At 43.6% G+C, this 20574-nt stretch overlaps 1 protein-coding gene and 1 long non-coding RNA gene across 4 annotated transcripts in view; one reads left to right on the top strand and one right to left on the bottom strand.

The window, feature by feature from the left end:
* The first annotated feature begins 23 nt into the window (after nucleotides 1–23).
* LOC101905708 (uncharacterized) lies at nucleotides 24–15256 on the top strand. The gene is made up of 3 exons (XR_009493986.1): nucleotides 24–109; nucleotides 5596–12800; nucleotides 14190–15256. It is a non-coding gene; the product is annotated as an uncharacterized lncRNA (long non-coding RNA).
* Nucleotides 3391–20574, bottom strand: part of ORC1 (origin recognition complex subunit 1) — a 37425-nt gene continuing 20241 nt past the window's right edge. For 2 of the 3 annotated variants that reach the window (XM_024988221.2, XM_059883825.1), the window contains 9 exons: nucleotides 16262–16359; nucleotides 15247–15348; nucleotides 13140–13311; nucleotides 12355–12462; nucleotides 11940–12089; nucleotides 11134–11253; nucleotides 6627–6796; nucleotides 5572–5659; nucleotides 3445–3775 (listed from right to left, as the gene is read on the bottom strand). In XM_024988221.2, the coding sequence (XP_024843989.1) occupies nucleotides 3581–3775; nucleotides 5572–5659; nucleotides 6627–6796; nucleotides 11134–11253; nucleotides 11940–12089; nucleotides 12355–12462; nucleotides 13140–13311; nucleotides 15247–15348; nucleotides 16262–16359 (1203 nt within the window). In that variant the 3' untranslated portion in view covers nucleotides 3445–3580. Of the gene's footprint in view, nucleotides 3776–5571; nucleotides 5660–6626; nucleotides 6797–11133; nucleotides 11254–11939; nucleotides 12090–12354; nucleotides 12463–13139; nucleotides 13312–15246; nucleotides 15349–16261; nucleotides 16360–20574 lie in introns of all 3 variants that reach the window. The other variant, NM_001014918.2, reaches the window with a different exon arrangement.

Below are 20574 nucleotides of genomic sequence, written 5' to 3'. Positions count from 1 at the left end.
TCCACGGCCGGTGCGGCGCGTATCACGCATGCGCAAGGCGAGGCGGGCGTGGCGCTCCTACAGGTGACTCCAAGGGTGGAGTTCTCAGCGCGCAGGCGCCTTCGGGCAGGTAACGCGAAGTTCTCTGGGAGGGTCTTTGGGCCGTTCCACGTTGTTCCTCATCTGGAGCAAATGCAGCAGCCTCGCCGTCTGTACTAGCCCATTTACAGGTTTCCCGCCAACCTTCCTCCGTCACTCCCATTCCAAGGTTGCTTGGGTGCTCTCTCACCTATCTAGCTTCAAGTCCACATCTCGCCCCTGTCGGCGAGGCGGGGAGAGTGGTTGCGGCCGCCGCCCTATAGGAGTGATTTCTCTGCCTTACCATCTCTTTCAGTGTCCTTTATAATTTGAGTCTCTAGGGACAGAAGCTCACAGATTCCTCTTAATCTTGCAGCATCTAAAGGTACCTTTTCTAATCAGAAGGCGGGTTTAATCTTTAATATATGAGAGGCAGTACTCATCGCACCTCTTTATAAAGTCACTTCAGACAGTTTAATACCAAGTTCTTACTCTCCTACCCTGCAAGCCAATGCAATGTATGGGTGGGTGGGGGAGAGAAATTACCACCTGGAACCTTGCAAATCGTTTCCTCTTGCCTGTTTCCTAAACTTCTGAATTATCTTCCCGTCCTTACTTCTTTTTGGTGGTTTCTCCGAGGAAGAGACAGTCTTTACTATTTTATATTTTTAAAAACCCAGCTTTAATTGGCATACCGTTTGGCATGCAGGATCTTAGTTTCTTGATCAGGGTACCGCTGCAATGGAAGTGCAGTCAGTCTTAAGCACTGAACCATCAGGGAATTCCCCATCTTTATTGTTTTAAAATGGAAATTTCAGGGAATCCCCCCTCGCAGTTCAGAGGTTAAGACTAACACTTTTTTTCTTGGCTACCCCGTGTGGCTTGTGGGATCTTGGTTGCTGCACCAAACCTGGGCCCTCCGCAGTGAGATCCCACAAGCCACACGGGGTAGCCAAGAAATAAAGTGTTAGAAGTAAATAAAGTGGAAATTTCACTCCCATATTTCATTAAATTTGAAAATATTTTACAATGAAATATTTAAGACATTAAAAAATGGACAATATTTAACATTCACTAGAATGCAAGCTACTTAAAAGAAGTTTTTGTGTTTTAAGTTATATCTAGAGCAGTGCATGGTACATAGTAGGTACTCAACGGTTTCTATTTCTTGTGTGAGTTAAATACATGGGCACTTAAGTTTGAGAAATATAGTTGAAGCCACCCGTCCACCTCTCATGTTGCAACCCTTTCCCAAACAGATATCCACTCTCCTAATTTTGGAGTTTATTATTCCTGAGCATTACTATTGCTAGTAGACATACTGTAATATGTTTTGCTAGCTTTAACATTGTATCCTTATCACTGCCTGCACATATTTTTCCTTAACTCCTTTTTATACTCAACCTTGGTTTTAAGCTTCATCCATTGATCTTACTTTTCATTTCTGTATGATATCTCATAGTATGAAAATAATTCACTTTTCTAATGGCTTGCCATTACAGTGCTATGGGTGTTCTTATACATTCCTTGTGTATGTTTCTCTAGGGTGTATTTCTAGCAGTGGAACTGCTGGCTAATAGGATTTTATAGACTAAATATTACCAAATCATCCCCAATGCGGTTGTCCTAGTTCACACTTGTATCAAAGAGGCATTTGGGTTCTGCTGCTGCTAAGTCACTTCAGTCGTGTCCGACTCTGTGCGACCCCATAGACAGCAGCCCACCAGGGTCCCTCGTCCCTGGGATTCTCCAGGCAAGAACACTGGAGTGGGTTGCCATTTCCTTCTCCAATGAGTAAAAGTGAAAGTGAAGTTGCTCAGTCGTGTCCGACTCTTAGCGACCCCATGGACTGCAGCCTACCAGGCTCCTCCGTCCATGGGATTTTCTAGGCGAGAGTACTGGTGTGGGGTGCCATTGCCTTCTCCCATTTGGGTTCTAATTGTTCCATATCACCATGGAAAGATGTTTTAATAGATACGAACGTGTTTTGACTTGCAGGCATCTTTTACTACGTTTCTAATTTGTCGGCCATTCATATTTCTTATTCTGTGGATGCCTTATTTACCCATTTCCCCTTTTTCTTATTGTAAAATACTTTATTCTGATACTGACCCTTAGTCCATTACATGCAGTTTTAAATATATGCATGTCTATTAGTTGCAGATGTTATATTTCACTCAGTGCCTTATCATGATTCTCCTCAGAATGAGGACATTCTTCTACACAACCACAATAATTTGTCACACACATAAAACTTGACATTTACATAATCCTATTACCTAATATGAATATAGTCCATAATAATGCTTATAACTGTATTAATGTCTTAAATCCATGACCCAAAGTCCTTACATTTACTTAGCTGTTTAGCTCTTTTTATTAGGTAAGTTTTGATTTACCTGATAATTCTTTTTAGCAGTAGGTTCACAGCAAACATTTCTGGCAGGACTATGACACGGATGATGTGTTTTCCTCAGGACCTGACATGAGGCTTTTAGATGTCAGTTTGTTCAGTTGTTGGTTTATCAGAGTTAACTTGCAAAGTTATACAAAAAACCCTACCAAGATTTTAATTGGATTTATATTTAGATTATTTAATTGAGATTAATTATCTCTTTATTATTAATGATTTATTCCTAGGTTCCTTAATTTTTTAGGCCATCTAAGTAATTTTTAAAGATTTTTTTATGATAGATGGTACCTTTTTAAAAATTCCATTTTCTAGTTATTTGTTGCTAGAGATTATTTAGGGAGAGGGCAATGGCACCCCACTCCAGTACTGTTGCCTGGAAAATCCCATGGGCGGAGGAGCCTGGTAGGGTGCAGTCCATGGGGTCGCTAAGAGTCGGACATGACTGAGCGACTTCACTTTCACTTTCCACTTTCATACATTGGAGAAGGAAATGGCAACCCACTCCAGTGTTATTGCCTGGAGAATCCCATGGATGGAGAAGCCTGGTAGGCTGCAGTCCATGGGGCTGCACAGAGTCAGACATGACTGAAGCGACTTAGCAGCAGCAGCAGCAGGGATTATTTATTACTGATATTATTTCCAACAGTTCTTTTTTATACACTAAGTATGTTACGCTCACATTGTTCAAAAGTTAAAAGAAACATAATGACATACAGTGAAAGTCTTCCTCTAATCCTGAAGGTAGCCATCTCAGAGGCAACCAATATAGCTAATTCCTTACTCTCCTGGAACTATTTTATATAGATACAGTAATTGTGTGCATGTATTTATATACATGCTATGTTACCATTAAATAAATGGCAGGGCTACCAACAGAAATAAAAGCCAGAGAGAGGGCCTACTGTAGGAAGGACAGTGTGTGGTTTTATAATTTGATATTTATGATGACTGTAAAGCTTCCCAAACACCCCGGAAAAAGTAAATGATTTAATGGAAAATCCCAAAATACATGACAGCCATTTCCACACTTTGCTACAATGATTCCATGTGCTTAGAAAAAGGAAATAGGGCTTCTTAAAAACAGATCACAGTCCTTCCTTGTGAAGCCCTTCACTCCTCTTTCAGAGCATACAGCACATCATCCTGGCTGACGTTGAGCCGCACCCGACGGAGCACGTCATTCCTGCTAGGCTCCACGAGGAGGAGACGGCAGGCGCCCAGGCGAGAGCACACCGCCATTGTCTCCGACATGGTGGGGTACGGGAGGCCCTCCATCCTGCACAGCGCCACGTGCTGAATGTATACCTAGAAACAAAAAGCAAACTTGAGGTCAGCTAGTCATAAGGGTAGTCCTGTATCCAATCATTATTTCTTTGGGGAAACTGAGACACTTCTTTTCCAGGATACTCAGGACCCCAGAAGGGAACCAAGGGGTGACCCACTGGGTTGAAAAGACAGGGACAGAATGTAGTACTGGCCTCAGGATCAGAAAATAGCAGGTCTGAACCCTGGTTCTACCAATTACCTAAATAAGCAAACTGGGCCAGTTATTTCACTTTTTAAGCTTCAGTTTTATCTATTAAATATATGACATTCCTCATGAGTTAATAGATATGAAATGCCTAGTAACTGTCACAGCTGTACAAACACTCCTCATCTCCAGGGGCTGATGGTTCCAGTTGAGAGTGTCATAATTCAAGTCAAATTTTGCTATACGGGCATTTTTCCTTGGCAGAAACAGTGAGCAGGTGCCCAGTATTGACCCTTGGAAAAGTCAAAAGTCCAGAGAGAATACAGGACACTCTGCAGAAGAGCTGTCTCAGGCTTTAGAAAACCAGTAACAGGCAAAACATGATTAGTAACTAAATATTTAAAAACAGAATTCAGGACTTCCTGGTGGTCCAGAAAGAGCCCACCTGCCAACGCAGGGGACACGGGTTCGATCCCTGGTTCAGAAAGATTCCCCATGCCTCAGGGCAGCTAAGCCCAGGCACCACAACTGCTGAGCCTGCAGACCGAGAGCCTGTGCTCTGCAGCAGAAGAAGCTGCCACAATGAGGAGCCCGAGCCCCGCAACAAAGAGTAGCCCCTGCTTGCTGCAAGAGAAAACCCGAGAGTGGCAACGAAGACCCAGAGCAGCCAAACATAAATAAATGAAGAAAAGCTGGAAGGAAATGTTCTCCTGACTTCTCTATTTATCTAAAACATACTCATACACACAGACATACAAACTGCTGGGTATACACCCAAACATCTTTGGTAATTCATCTTCAAAGGCAGCCCAGTACCTATGCGCACCAGTTTCAAACATACCTTGCCTCCGCCAGTGCCCAGCAGCCAACTTAGAACTGGTGCAGACCAGGGGAATCAACTGTTTAATTAAAACAAAGCACAGCGAGGGCCTGAGGCAGGTGTTGACACGATGTCATTTCTACCCAGTGCTCTGAATGTCAAACTGAAGAAATTCAATGAAGCACCGGTAAATGGCAGGAGTGACTGCCATTTACTCTCTTAAGATAGCCAAAATGCCTTGTCATCTAATTAGTGACTCACATGAATGGATGAAAGAGATTCTCACTGTCTCTACCTACTATCCATCGAAACCACAGCCAAGGGAATGGGCTTGGCAGAATCAGCGGGGTATGAAGACCCTACTGAACTTGACTCTAGTGGGGCCAGGTGCAGAGACATGACAGGTGTAGCATAAGTAGGAGGCCCCCGGCTCATTAAGGGAGCCCTGATGATTCCTTTACTTGAGATAATTGAAATTATGCTCAGAGCATTTGGACTGGTCTTTGTGATTTGTTTTTAAACAAGGCTTGTTCTAAGAGCCATGCCTCCCACCATACCATAAACTGTATCGGGGCAGTAACTTTTGTTCACCTGTGAATCTCCGACTTGCATAGAAGTATCTGGCACATAGTAAAGCTTCAATCTCATATGCAGAAATCATTTGCTGTAGGTCTCTTCTCAGGCAATTCAATATGGTTTTATTTTATTTTCAATATACCAGGCTCAATAAAAATGAGCTGGTTTGATATTCCCACATATTTTAAAGGCACCAGACCAAAATCTAGGGTTTTTGAAAAACAGATCAATCACCTGTTGAAATGTTGCTTCCTCCAGTCCTGATCGACGGAACTCTGCAAGGATGGCTCTCAGGAAGCTCTGTTCCAGAAACGAGGAATTTCTTAAAGAAAATGAGGAAATGTGAATTCTCCGAAGTGGCTGCACAGTAAGTCCCCTACATGTGAACCTTCAAAGATACGAACGTACATCTGGTTCCAGCAAGGAACCGGAACCTGTGCCGTCAACCTCAGGGTGAGTGAAGTGGCAGCGTGCCCTCCATCTCCTATTGCTGATGATCCTTCAGCTCTACCGTCTCCCACCACCTCTCCCCGATCCAGTCAGTAAGTCTTCCTGCCTGTTCCCTGGTTGCCAGCTCCCGTATGCCAGGTGTTGAGCTACACTGTATACTTTTGTAAGATGAAAAAATGTTTTCCTTCTTTTGTGTTGTTGTTTTTTATGTATTACTTACATGAAAATATTATAAACCTATTACAGTACAGTACTATATAGCCAATTTTGTTAGTTGGGTACCTAGGCTAACTTCGTTGGACTTACGAACGCACTCTCAGAACGGAACTCATTTGTATGTAGGGGACTTCCTGTATCACCAACCTGGACAAAAGTCAAAGATATTCTGTGTCTTTAGAGAAGAGACAGGAAAAAACTTGGAACTGTCTCCTCCTGTGTTCCTATATTATTTGGCAAGGATTCCCCTCCCCGCCCCCACAAAGTCTCAAAATGATATGAAAAATACCACTTTGGAAGTGTGGGAACACAGCAAGTATATCTGGACATGTACCAGCACTCCCATTACATGGCTGAGTACATCATTCAAAGTCAGAGAATAGCTACTTGAATCATATTTCCACAGCACTTTACTTCATAAACACCTATAGTGTAACTCAATATATCATACTAGGATTACATTTCTGTCTCTCTGACTAGACTATGCCCCTTAAGAAAAAGAACAGCATTGTCAGTAAATGTAGGTTGAATGAGTAAAAGCTCTGAAAGGAAAACATGCTTCCATGGCCCTCTTCAGTGGTCCTCCGAGGGAGGTTGAGAGTCGGGAGGCAGAAGGGTCTTACTTGATGGCAGTGATATATGATGATGAAAACATCTCATCTATGGCTTCTAGTAAATGGGCTGTAGTAACCAGGCCAGGGGAGTCGGGCTTCTGGCAGGAGAACTCACAGATCTCTGTCGCACGTCTACAAATGTCCAGGCAGCGTCGTGCATCTCCAGAGAGGGCTGCGACCTACAAGAGGCAATATTTTATTCCTTGAGATCCCCTTGTCATCTCAGTCCATGAGAAAAACCAACTGATTCTGTGTTCAGCTAAAAAGGAAGGTAGGGGGACTTTCCTGGTGGTTCAGTGGTTACGACGTCACCTTCCGATGCATGGGGTGAGTGTTTGATCCCTGGTCAGGGAGTTAAGATCCCACATACCTCTTGGGCATGGAACAGAAGCAAAACTGCAACAAATTCAATAAAGACAAATGGACTTAAGCCTGAAATTAAGTACTTAGCCCTTGCCGGGAACGTGGTAGGAGCCTAGTTACACTGTAAATTATCATACTGTATCTGGAACTCTTCCCTGAGTCCACACCTTTGTCTTGGCTTTACAGATAATTCCAGAATGGAAAAGGCAGAAATTCTCAGCTGTATTTAATAATAGAGAAATGAAGAAATCTATAAGAAGAGACCCTTGGCCCAAGATTATTATTGAACCATCTGGAAAAAGAAGGGTCTCTTCCTTGCATAAAGAGAAAAAGCCAAGAGACCAAAGTGGAGCCTATTTTGCCACAGCCTAAGGCTCATAGCACGTGGTCAGTTTTGGAAACCACCTGGCCAATGGCTAAATGAACCAGAATCAAGAGGGAATGAAGCCATGAAACTGGAGGACCCAGAGGAAGCCGTGATTCGATGCATCAGACCAGCCCCCGTTCCAGCAGCTGTACTTCTGTGCCTGCCCTTCCATGTGCACTGGGGCTGAGGGGCTCCTGGGCCCCCTCCAGGGGAAGCCTTGCATTTTAAATTGCACTGAGGGAACTCTTGGACTCAGCACTGTCTGCAGGGACCTGTTTCTATATTCCCAGTGCTTTCCAGCAATGCTGTCATTTGCCTAACAACCACTGCAGGCGATGACATCCTGTCTGATGGTATCCCCAAAAAACTATTTTCTTCCAAAATTTATACAACATCAGGTCTCAAAAAGCAAACTGCAGGGATTTCTCTGGTGGTCCAGTGGCTAAAACTCTGTGGTCCCAATGCAGGGAGCCCGGGGTTCCACCTCTGGTTGCGGAACTAGATCCCACATGCCATAGCTAAGTGTTCACATGTTGCAAGTAAAGATCCTGTGCACTACAACGAAGAGGCAGCACAACCAAATAAACAAATAAATATTGAAACAAATCAAAAACAAAGTGATAAGATTAAAAAACAGAATCGCAAACTATATAGGTATACACACATACACCAAATTAGGACATTAAAAAGAGTTATTTCTGGGAAGTGGGATTATAGGAGTTTTTATATGTTTTCTATTTCTGTTTTCAAAATTCAACTATGAGACATTCAAAATACTTTGGGGTCACTCTTCCAGTGACCCCAGACAGAAATACGAACAGCAGTGTATATTATTCCCTCCTCCTACTTTTCCATATTCAGCTGGTGAGGATGTCCTATGGGTGTTTCCTCCCTATCTTTCCTCCTTCCCTCATGTGAAGTAGCTCCATACAGTGGATAAGAGCAGGGACTCAAGGGCTGCTGCAGAGGCCTAGAATCAGAGTGGGCAGGGGACCCTGGGAAGCAAGAAAACACCCAAAGCAGTTCCCCCTCCAAGGGCATGAGCCTCGGTGACCATAAGCACTCTTTTTGACTGCTGCTGGGGTGAGGGAGTCAAAAGAAAAAGCTGGGGCCACCAAACATGGAATCTGAGAAGACCTTGCATAAACTTGGGGTCCAGACACTACACCCCCAGTATGAGGGTGAGTGCCTCTTCATTCAGAAGGGATGGCAAGAAAAAATGGCCTGTGTGACTTTGGTATTAGGGGGGAGTGTAAGGCAACTCTTTGCAACTACAAGCCCTCATGTGGATCTGCAGCCCGAATTTATGTTGTGTCTCCTAAAAACCCTCAGTGGAGAATTTTGTTTAAAAATGGCCCCAGTTGGCAGTGCCCCTTGGTAACTGACAGAAGCACAAAACGAACTAAATGAATTCAAGTTCAACCCAGGCCTCAGTCAACTTCCAGATAAAGCTCTAAGGAGCAAAACACAAAAAAACAAGGAAACAAGGCCATATAGACATGGCTTTGTTTATAGAAGTAATAGAAGTAAACTCACAAAGACATCAGATATCATAACTACAAGATAAACAATATAGGTATGTTTCTTTTTATGTTAAGGAACAAAAAAGAGGTTTGAAATTACAGGCAAGAGTTTTGGGTAAAAACAGCAGCCAAATTTGAAGCCTTCTGAAACAGTATTTAAAGACCAAGAACCCTAAATAAGCAAGCAACTGGAGAGCAGTAAACAATATAATTCTGAAAGTTAGAAAGAGGTGGCAGGGTAGTAGTGGTTGACTTAGCTGACTGTAGAAAGCCCTGTCCTAAATCAATAGTGAGGAATCCAAGAACAAACCTAAAGCTACACTAAAAATCTTCAAAACACACAAATTGTTAGTGGTACTGGAACCGGGGGTAAAGGGGGAACTTTGTCTAAAATGAGGAGGACTGGTTGAAAGTTAAGAAACTGATGCCCTAGATTAGGAGTCAAACTATGGCCTGCCACATGTTTTTGTAAATAAAGTTTTATTGGAACACAGCTTTGCACATTTGTTTACGTGGCTGCTTTCACAATATAAGGGCAGGACTGAATAGTGGTAACAGACCATTATGGCCCACAAAACCTAAAACATTTACTACTGGCCATTCACGAAGTCTGCTGACCCTTGCCTAGGCCTCCCCCCATTTCATGCTGTTGGGTGAACATGAGCGCAACTGAGGGCTCTGTGAGAAAATGTTATGCCTTGGTAGTTTGTGCTGTTTCCATAAAACTCTCTGCCCTGGAGATTATCCCACTTATACCACGGCAGGAAACCAGAAATTTATTCTCAAGGAAAGAAAGTTTATCGACCTGGAACACTAGCAATTGTTGCCAAGAAGGGGATGTCCTTTACTAAATATAGACAGTTACTATTTGCATACTGAATTTGAAGACCTCCACCCTCCCTGACTCCAGCCCACCTCCCCTGGTCAAAGGAAGAAAACCTCGAATAAGTAGGATGGTACATAAAAGGACCGTTCAGAGGAGGGAAAAGAACTTTCAGAAAGTGTATGACTGCAGGGGTAGAATTGATGCTTTTGAACTGTGGTGCTGGAGAAGACTCTTGAGAGTCCCTTGGACAGAAAGGAGATCAAACCAGTCAATCCTAAAAGAAATCAGTCCTGAATATTCGTTGGAAGGACTGATGCTGAAGTTCCAATATTTTGGCTATCTGATGCAAAGAACTGACTCATTGGAAAAGACCCTGATGCTGGGAAAGACTGAAGGCAGGAGCAGAAGGGAACCACAGAGGATGAGATGGTTGGATGGCATCACCAACGCTATGGACGTGAGTTTGAGCAAGCTCTGGGAATTGGTGATGCACAGGGAAGCCTGCCGTGCTGCAGTCCTTGGGTTCGCAAAGAGCAGGACACGACTGAGCGACTGAACTTAACTGAGGGGTGGAGAAACTCTACCCAATAGAGGGGGTAGAGAGTAACTTTGAGGTTCTCTCTCCTGGAAAGCATAGCTTGGAGATAAACACCATATCTGGCTCTCTGCTGACCCTAATACTTAACAGAGTGCGTAGCTCTGAGCACATGTTTTAGACGAGTGTTGCTGCTATAGCCATTCAGAATTCACATTGTTTCTGGCAAGAAACTAGACAGAAGCTTACAATTCTTTTAGGTGCTCAAATACTGTGGCCGTGTGGTTTCTTTTGTTTAGCCCCAGGTAGACGTTTAACCTGCTTTGCTCCTCAGCAGCCTCGGAGAACTCTTAGTGGAATCTCAGTTGGCATTCTCCCAGTGCGCCTCAAGTGGGAGAATGCCACACGTCATACCCACCACAGAGCATGCACCCTGCTAGGCACATTACAGACATGGTCTCATTTAATTCCCACAATGACCCTATGACATAGCTATTATCATTCCCATTTTTCAGAAGAAAACCGGAGCCCAGAAGTTTTAAAGTAACTTTTCTATAACTTGCTACATACCTATTAGTGTTCAAACCAGGTTTGTCTACCTCATTGACTATGTTGCTCTTCTAATCATACAAAGCACTCTGAATCAATTAATCTTCGTGTGTGTATATATATATATATATATATATATAAAAGCCCATCATACTCAGAACCTTTTAATAATTAATCATACAATAAGAAGCTTAAGGAATTTTTCAGAATTTTGTTTCTATTTTCTGGAATTTGTTTTTAGAGGACTTCCTAATTTTTTCTTCACCTCCAAAGCACCCAGCCTAGGGCCTGACATGGGCAGGTAGTCAGCAAACACTGTCAGTGTGGCCACAGGCGCCCCAAAGGCAACTCACCTTCCTGGCTACCAGCTGGATGGCATCATCCTCAAAAGCCTTTACGTGTCTGAGTCGGGACAATAGGATCTGCCGCAGCTGGCTGTGAGTATAAGGCTGGAAGCACATCCTGGTTAGACCCTGGGGAGCCAAGGCGACAGAGGAACAAGTTCATGGATTTCCCACTCAGGACAGTCCTGGTGGAAAGCCACTTGCAAATCCCCCAAACCAAGTCTCAGATAACAATTTACACATTTCATCCCAGGACTACCACTGCTTCCTGCTCCTTTTGTTACTGACAATGGTCGGTGGGACCCTGTAGGGCAGTAGTTCTCAACAATTTTTTCATTTACTTTAAAAGAAACTTTTATTCTACCGGAATCATTTACTAGTAGATCTGAGCAGAGGTGCTCTCATTAGAGCCAGAGGGAGGATTTTTGGCTCTGTAACATCGGCTGAGCTTCTGGTTTCACTTCTCCTGAACCACAAGGTCCACAAGGCCAGAGACTGGGTCTGCCCTGTTCACTGCCACATTCCATGCATCTATCACTGCCTGCCAAGGGGTAAGCACTTAATTTTTCTTTTAAATAATTAAACCTTTAGTGCTCTGTGCAGTTTGAGTGCAGAGGTAGTAGAACCCCAAGAAGATACATTTGCAGAAAACCATGCAATGGTGACATATTTAATTCTAATATAGAAATTACCAGAATTTCAGAAATAACATTTCTTCCTTTTCCCCATCTATTTTAGATTCCTATGTATTCATTTTTGCAGAACTCCTTGGCCCAGCTTCTGGGACTATAAGAACAGCTCGAGAATGGCCCTACCAGTCGGCTGGACACCCGGTTCATCATGATGCGCTCTGGCAGATCCATGGTGTTAGCAATGGTCAGGACCACAAGGCGGGCCTCCTTGTGAGTGGGCCAGTCAAAGAGATTGTACATTACGTCTTGTTTCTGGGTCCACAGAAGGTCAAGCTGCCAGGAAACGGAGAGAGACACAGGGTCAACCACAGAGAATGAGCCGGGCCCCCAGGGAGAAGCCGGTTACCGCTGCTTCAGCAGCATGTGCCCTCAGGTCACACCACCTGAGCAGCAAGGATGTCGATGGACACATGCCCCCTCCCGACCAGAGAATGTGCCCAAGTGAAGGAGAAGGGAGCCAGGACTTCCCTCCTGCCTTGTATCTGCTCCCGAACATCAGTCCGGAGCCACTGCGGTCCTCCCGTGGGCGCCTTCTCACCTCATCCACAAGCAGCACGGTGGTCTCCTGAGAGGACCCTTGAGTGCAGAATCGCTTAGCCAGCAGTGCTGCTGCGTGGTTGGCTGTTGCCCTCTTACCTGTCAGCTTCTGCAGTGAGGGGGAAAAGAATGGGAGTGGTACACTCTAAGAATTTGACTCCCCTTTTAAGAGTTTAAAGTTAAATCTGCCTATAGAGGAAGCTATTTAGCCTGAGGACTTCAGTATCCTACCCTCTGCCTTCCACCAGGAGGAGAAGGCCACAAGAGACATAAATTGTGTCTGAAATGCACACGAGTCACAGGCCAATCCCAGAAGCCCCTCCAGAATCATCACTGCATGACTGGACATTACTTGTTTCGGGACAGCAGCTAGTGAGTCCAAAGTCCAGCCTACCCTTTTCCAGTGTACTGCCATGCCTGTGTATACTAATGGTTTTCAGCCTCCTGGTAAGTACTAGCTCCCAGACTTCAAGGTCCTTGAGGGCATGAATTCTGCCTTCTTTGCCCTTTCTACTGCTACACATACGGCAAGGTGAAAACATATTATATGCACAAAACTAAGTACACCTTTCCCTTTTCATGTGCCACCCAGAAACGATATTTTCCAAAAAGCCCCAATCAGAATTCCCTGGCAATCCAGTGGCTGAGACTCTCTGCACTTTCACTGCTGAGGGCCTGGGTTGAATCCCTGGTTAGGGAACTAGGATCCTGCAAGCTGCTTGACCAAAAAAACACACCCCAATCCAAAACAAAATAAACCAAGAAAGCCTAACAAGCTCTGCTCACCTGCAAGATTTGCACGTAGACTTGGTGGGGTTCTGTCAGCTTCATGCCATTGACCTCAATGTATTGAAAGGGAGGAACTTCATTGGCTTGGGCTGCCTGCTGCAGGCAACATATCACCTCGTGCACGGTGGCAGTCTTCCCTGTCCCAGGGACCCCGGAGATGTACATGCACCTGGGGCGAGAGAAGACCCGGGCTAGGGCTGTGTCGCTGCGTCACACTATCGTCAGTTATGAGTATGAGAATGTATGCTGAAGGAAGGACCCCTGAGATGTGGAGGTGGGAGGAGTAAGGGTCATTTTTGGAAGCTGATTAGAGCAGGACCTGTTTATATACAGTCACTCGTTCCATAAGCAATGCTGTATGCAAAATGCCTCCCCAAAAAGGCCAGAGTTATTTTCTGTGTAAGACAAAATTTCTATAGAAATACTCTGATAACAAAAGCTGCTTCAGCAGTGAGCTTGCCTGTTTTTCCAACACTAGGGAAAGGCTGCTTGGTTGAACTGCACCTGAGAGGGTAACAGGCAGGAAGGCCAGGGGGCTCCAAAGGGAGGAAATAGCCTGCAAGTGTCAGACATTTTTATCTCTCTTAAGCGGCAGGAGGAAACAAACTAGCGATATTTTTTCCTTCTCTATACAACTTTAAAAGGAGGTTTCTCTTAAAATACTGTGTTGCCATAATGACACCTGGTTTCACCTGAAGTTAACTATTCTCAAACCTAGAGATAACCAAAGCCTTTTTCTTATGGAAATGTCTGTCTTAAGCTATGTTAATGTACTATGCATTTACTCCAGACTCTATCTTCAAGCCGGTTCCTCCTCTTGGCTCAGAACCTACTTGACAAACCAGTATGTTATACTCAGATATTGTTCCCCTAATCTATGTAAATGAAACTATTTGTATGGTTGTCTGCCCTTCTTCAAGATTCAAGTTAATCATTTTATGGCCCAGGATAAACCATTTGGTGCCAAGATTATCCCAAAATGCATCTTATGGGTGAGGGGCCTGGTGCCATTCTGAGTTTTAAGACATTCCTTTCTTTCATTAACAGACTGCTAGTGACTATATAGAAAGTGAGGAGGAACTAAAAAGCCTCTTGATGAAAGTGAAAGCGGAGAGTGAAAAAGTTGGCTTAAAGCTCAACATTCAGAAAATGAAGATCATGGCATCTGGTCCCATCACTTCATGGGAAATAGATGGGGAAACAGTGGAAACAGTGTCAGACTTTATTTTTTTGGCTCCAAAATCACTGCAGATGGTGATTGCAGCCATGAAATTAAAAGACGCTTACTCCTTGGAAGGAAAGTTATGACCAACCTAGATAGCATATTCAAAAGCAGAGACATTACTTGGCCAACAAAGGTTCGTCTAGTCAAGGCTATGATTTTTCCTGTGGTCATGTATGGATGTGAGAGTTGGACTGTGAAGAAGGCTGAGCGCCAAAGAATTGATGCCTTTGAACTGTGGTGTTGGAGAAGACTCTTGAGAGTCCCTTGGACTGCAAGGAGATCCAACCAGTCCATTCTGAAGGAGATGAGCCCTGGGATTTCTTTGGAAGGAATGATGTTAAAGCTGAAACTCCAGTACTTTGGCCACCTCATGTGAAGAGTTGACTCATTGGAAAAGACTGATGCTGGGAGGGATTGGGGGCAGGAGGAGAAGGGGACGACAGAGGATGAGATGGCTGGATGGCATCACTGACTCGATGGACGTGAGTCTGGGTAAACTCTGGGAGTTGGTGATGGACAGGCAGGCCTGGCGTGCTGTGATTCATGGGGTCGCAAAGAGTCGGACACGACTGAGCGACTGAACTGAACTGAACTGAGTGACTGTATAACATCCAGCTGAAGACTAGCAGGGGGTACTCTTTCTGCCCACTTCTGATGCCTATGTCAGAAGCTTTCTCTACCTCCTTTATACTTTAATAAAACTTTATTACACAAAAGCTCTGAGCAATCAAGCCTTGTCTCTGGCTCCAGATTGAATTCTTCTCCTCCGGGGGCCAAGAATCGCGGTGTCTTTGTGTGATTCAACAACAACCTTTCACACCTACAGTGGTGCACTAGCAGGGGCCTCCTGACCATTCTGCCTCCCTCAACACAACTCACCCTCCAGTTTGGTCAAGGAGTTTGCTTTCCACAAAGTTGTAAATGTCCTGGAATTCCTGTTCCCGACAGGGAAGAGACTCCGGTACAGCAGCAACATGCAGCCTACAGTGGTGGTAAATGAGGGAAAAGGAGGACATTAGAAACAATTTACTGTCAACTCCATAAAAAAGGAAAAGACTTATCTATAGTTTCTACTGGAAACCTTAATCACAAATCCACGGGAATGCCTTCATTCTTAAACCTCTTCATTTGGCTCTTCTCCACCCAAACAAATTAAACAGCTCAGTGGTTCTAATCAAGAGTACATATTACTTGGGAGCTTTCCCCAGATCATGTGGGTGGACCTCATCTCACATAAGATTATGATTCAGCTGATTTCTGGCAGGATCTAGGCTTACCTATTTTTAAAAAGTCCCTACAAAGTTCTAAAACGTACTGCAACTGAGAAGCAGTGTCATGACCTTCCGTCCCTGAGAAAGGGGTAGCAGTGCACTGCAGACTCCTCCCAGAACTTGTCCACAGTAGTTCACTCAGACACTGCTTGAGAGGTTTCTCCTTTCTAAACATGCACCTTCATTTTACCCTCTACCTTTATTATATACTGGGCTTCCCTGATAGCTTAGTTGGTAAAGAATCTGCCTGCAGAGCAGGAGACCCCGGTTGGATTCCTGGGTCAGGAAGATCCACTGGAGAAGGAATAGGCTACCCATTCCAGTATTCTTGGGCTTCCATTGTGGCTCAGCTGGTAAAGAATTCACCTGCAGTGCGGGAGACCTTGGTTTGATCCCTGGTTTGGGAAGATCCCCTGGAGAAGGGAAAGGCTACTCACTCCAGTATTCTGGCCGAGAGAATTCCATGGACTGTATAGTCCATGGGGTCGCAAAGAGTCAGACACAACTGAGCAACTTTCACTTTGTTACTATATACAGAATGACTAGAAAGTACTGCCAGTTCACATGAATAAAAGCAGAGGTCTGCTTCGGCCTATCTGAAAGGGGCCCCAGAGCGGCGTCACCTTAGCCGGGCCTCTTCCAGCATGTTGGTGGGCCCCTGGGCAGTCAGGTTTCGGCTGCGGATCCGGGGAGTGGCATCACGTGGTGTTCTGGGCTCAGGCTGTGTTCAAAAGAGGGAAATTTAGATAATCAACAAGGACCTACTGTACAGCACAGAGAACTCTACTCAATATTCTGTAATAACCTAAATGGGAAAAGAATCTGAAAAATCGTGGATCTATGTATATGTATATAACTCAGTCACTTTGCTGTACACCTGAAACTAATACAGCACTGCAAACCACCAATACTCCAAAACAAAATAAAGATTTTTAAGAGAGAGAACATATTTTAGAAGGGAAAAACAAAGCAAACTCCATCCAGGATGCATCAGCAAATCTGATTTCTGATGATCTGATAAGAGGAAGAGAGGTAGTGAGTCAATTCCTCTAAGTTTTTTCCTGTATAAAGTACCAAGATTCTCCCTTTCTCCCCTCACATTACACATACATTTTGTTCACAGTCCAAACAATTTCTTATTTCTAATTTACATATAGTATGAGGATCTGAAAACACTGTCAGTCTGACTCAATGAAACTATGAGCCATGCCATGTAGGGCCACACAAGACGGGCAGGCATGGTGGAGAATTCTGACAAAATGTGGTCCACTGGAGAAGGGAATGGCAAACCACTTCAGTATTCTTGCCTTGAGAACCCCATGAACAGTATGAAAAGGCAAAAAGATAGGATACTGAAAGGTGAACTCCCCATGTCGGTAGATGCCCAATATGCTCCTGGAGCTCAGTGGAGAAATAACTCCAGAAAGAATGAAGAGATGGAGCCAAAGCGAAAACAACACCCAGTTGTGGATATAACTGGTGATGGAAGTAAAGTCCAATGCTGTAAAGAACAATATTGCACAGAAACCTGGAATGTTAGGTCCATGAATCAAGGCAAATTGGAAGTGGTCAAACAGAAGATGGCAAGAGTGAACGTTGACATTTTAGGTATCAGCGAACTAAAATGGACTGGAATGCATGAATTTAACTCAGATGACCATTATATCTACTACTGTGGGCAAGAATCCCTTAGAAGAAATGGAGTAGCTATCATGGTCAACAAAAGAGTCTGAAATGCAGTACTTGGATGAAATCTCAAAAATGACAAAATGATCTCTTCGTTTTCAAGGCAAACCATTCAATATCACAGTAATCCAAGCCTATGCCCTGACCAGTAATGCTGAAGTTGAACGGTTCTATGAACCCACAAGACCTTCTAGAACTAACACCCAAAAAAGTTGTCCTTTTCATTATAGGGGATTGGTGTGCAAAAGTAGGAAGTCAAGAAATACCTGGAGTAACAGGCAAATTTGGCCTTGGAGTACAGAATGAAGCAGGGCAAAGGCTAATAGAGTTTTGCCAAGAGAATGCACTGGTCATAGCAAACACTCCCTTCTAACAGCACAAGAGAAGACTCTACACATGGACATCACCAGATGGTCAATACTGAAATCAGATTGAATATATTCTTTGCAGCCAAAAATGGAGAAGTTCTATACAGTCAGCAAAAACAAGACCGGGAGCTGACTGTGGCTCAGATCATGAACTCCTTATTGCCAAATTAAAACTTAAATTGAAGAAAGTAGGAAAACCACTGGACCACTCTGGTATGACCTAAATCAAATTCCTTAAGATTATACAGTAGAAGTGAGAAATAGATTCAAGGGATTAGATCTGATAGACAGAGTGCCAGAAGAACTATGGACAGAGGTTCGTGGCATTATACAGGAGGCAGGGATCAAGACCATCCCCATTCACGAAAAAGAAATGCAAAAAGGCAAAACGGTTGTCTGAGGAGGCCTTACAAATAGCTGTGAAAAGAAGAGAAGCTAAAGGCTAAGGACAAAAGGAAAGATATACCCATTTGAATGTTGAGTTCCAAAGAATAGCAAGGAGAGATAAGAAAGCCTTCCTCAGTAATCAATGCAAAGAAATAGAGGAAAACAACAGAATGGGAAAGACTAAGAGATTTCTTCAAGAAAAGTAGAGATATCACGGAAACATTTCATGAAAAGATGGGCACAATAATGGAAAGAAATGGTACGGACCTAACAGAAGCAGAAGATATTAAGAAGAGGTGGCAAGAATACACAGAAGAGCTGTACAAAAAAGATCTTCATGACCCAGATAATCACAATGGTATGATCACTCACCGAGAGCCAGACATCCTGGAATGCAAAGTCAAGTGGGCGTTAGGAAGCATCACTACAAACAAAGCTAGTGGAGGTGATGGCATTCCAGTTGAGCTATTTCAAATCCTGAAAGATGATGCTGTGAAAGTGCTGCACTCAATATGTCAGCACATTGGGAAAACTCAGCAGTGGCCACAGGACTGGAAAAGGTCAGTTTTCATTCCAATCCCAAAGAAAGGCAATGCCAAAGAATGCTCAAACTACCACACAATTACACTCATCTCACATGCTAGTAAAGTAATGCTCAAAATTCTCCAAGCCAGGCTTCAGCAGTACGTGAACCGTGAACTTCCAGATTTTCGAGCTGGATTTAGAAAAGGCAGAGGAACCAGAGATAAAGTAGCCAACATCCACTGGATCGTTGAAAAAGCAAGAGAGTTCCAGAGAAATATCTGCTTTATTGACTATGCCAAAGCCTTTGACTGTGTGGATCACAACAAACTGGAAAATTCTTCAAGAGATGGGAATACCAGACCATCTTACCTGTCTCTTAAAAAATCTGTATGCAGGTCATGAAGCAACTGGACATGGTAAAACAGACTGGTTCCAAATCGGGAAAGGAATACGTCAAGGCTGTATATTGTCACCCTGCTTATTTAACTTATATGCAGAGTACATCATGACAAAGTGGGCTGGATGAAGCACAAGCTGGAACAAGATTGCTGGGAGAAATATCAATAACCTCAGATATGCAGATGACACTACCCTCATGGCAGAAAGTGAAGAACTAAAGAGCCTCTTGATGAAAGTGAAAGTGAAAAAGTTGGCTTAAAACTCAATATTCAGAAAACTAAGATCATGGCATCTAGTCCCATTACTTCATGGCAAATAATGGGGAAACAGTAGAAAGAGTGACAGAGTTTATTTTGGGGGCCTCCAAAATCACTCCAGATGGTGACTGCAGCCATGAAATTAAAAGATGCTTGCTCTTTGGAAAAAAAGTTATGACCAAAAGAGACGGCATATTAAAAAGTAGAGACATAATTACTTTGCCAGCAAAGGTCCATATAGTCAAGACTATGGTTTTCCAGTAGTCATGTATGGATGTGAGAGTTGGACTATAAAGAAAGCTGAGCGCCAAAGAATTGATGCTTTTAAACTGTGGTGTTGGAGAAGACTCTTGAAGGAGATCCAACCAGTCCATTCTAAAGAAAATCAGTCCTGAAATCTTCTTTGGAAGGACTTATGCTGAAGCTGAAGCTCTAATACTTTGGCCACCTGACGCGAAGAACTGAGTCATTTGAAAAGACCCTGATGCTGGGAAAGATTGAAGGTGGGAGGAGAAGGGGATGTCAGAGGATGAGATGGTTTGATGCCATCACCAACTCAATGGACATGTGCTTGAGTAGACTCCAGGAGTTGGTGATGGACAGGAAGGCCTGGTGTGCTGCAGTTCATGGGGTCACAAAGAGTCAGACACAACTGAGTGACTGAACTGAACTGAACTGACGAAGGAATGAATAAAAGTACAGATAATATACTTTTTCAAATAAACTTATCTTAAAAGAAAGACAAATATTAAGAAATCCTAAATACTCTGCCCCAATACAGGGTAGAGTAGAAGGCATAAACTAGGTTTGATTCATAAGATCCTCCTCTATTCCACCCCCGTGAGTTGCATTTACTGATTAAAATTTAAAAAATCATCCCTAAAAAAAAGATTCTCCTTTAGACTTTTTGAAAATATGGCCAAACTTTAGTTCAGAATTTCCAAAATTCACTACATAGTACCCAGAGAAACCTCCCCAGACTTTTCCACTCCAGACCTCAGGGTCACTGTTCAGCTTAGGCCAACAGCCCTATTTTACTATTCTGTTCCTTGCCTCTGGCTCACTAGAGCAGGCCTGCTACCCAGCAGTATCCACAGGGTTTTCACAAAGCACTCCCTTTTGTGGGGGCGTTTCACCTACCAACCCTCTGCTTCCAGCCAAGATATAAAGTGATAATCTCTGCACCTTTTCTCAAAAGCAGAGAAGCACTTAAGACTCAAATCAGCTTTATATCTATTAACTTGGAGAAAACAGGAAAATATTAACAAAACCTTGCTAAGAAGTTATTTTTTTAAAAAAGGCTGTCCTCTGACC

Source organism: Bos taurus, chromosome 3 (genome assembly GCF_002263795.3).
Source record: "Bos taurus isolate L1 Dominette 01449 registration number 42190680 breed Hereford chromosome 3, ARS-UCD2.0, whole genome shotgun sequence".
In the NCBI taxonomy this organism is placed as follows: domain Eukaryota; kingdom Metazoa; phylum Chordata; class Mammalia; order Artiodactyla; family Bovidae; genus Bos; species Bos taurus.
The sequence above is the reverse complement of the archived record's forward strand: the minus strand, read 5'-3'. Positions and strand labels throughout refer to the sequence as shown.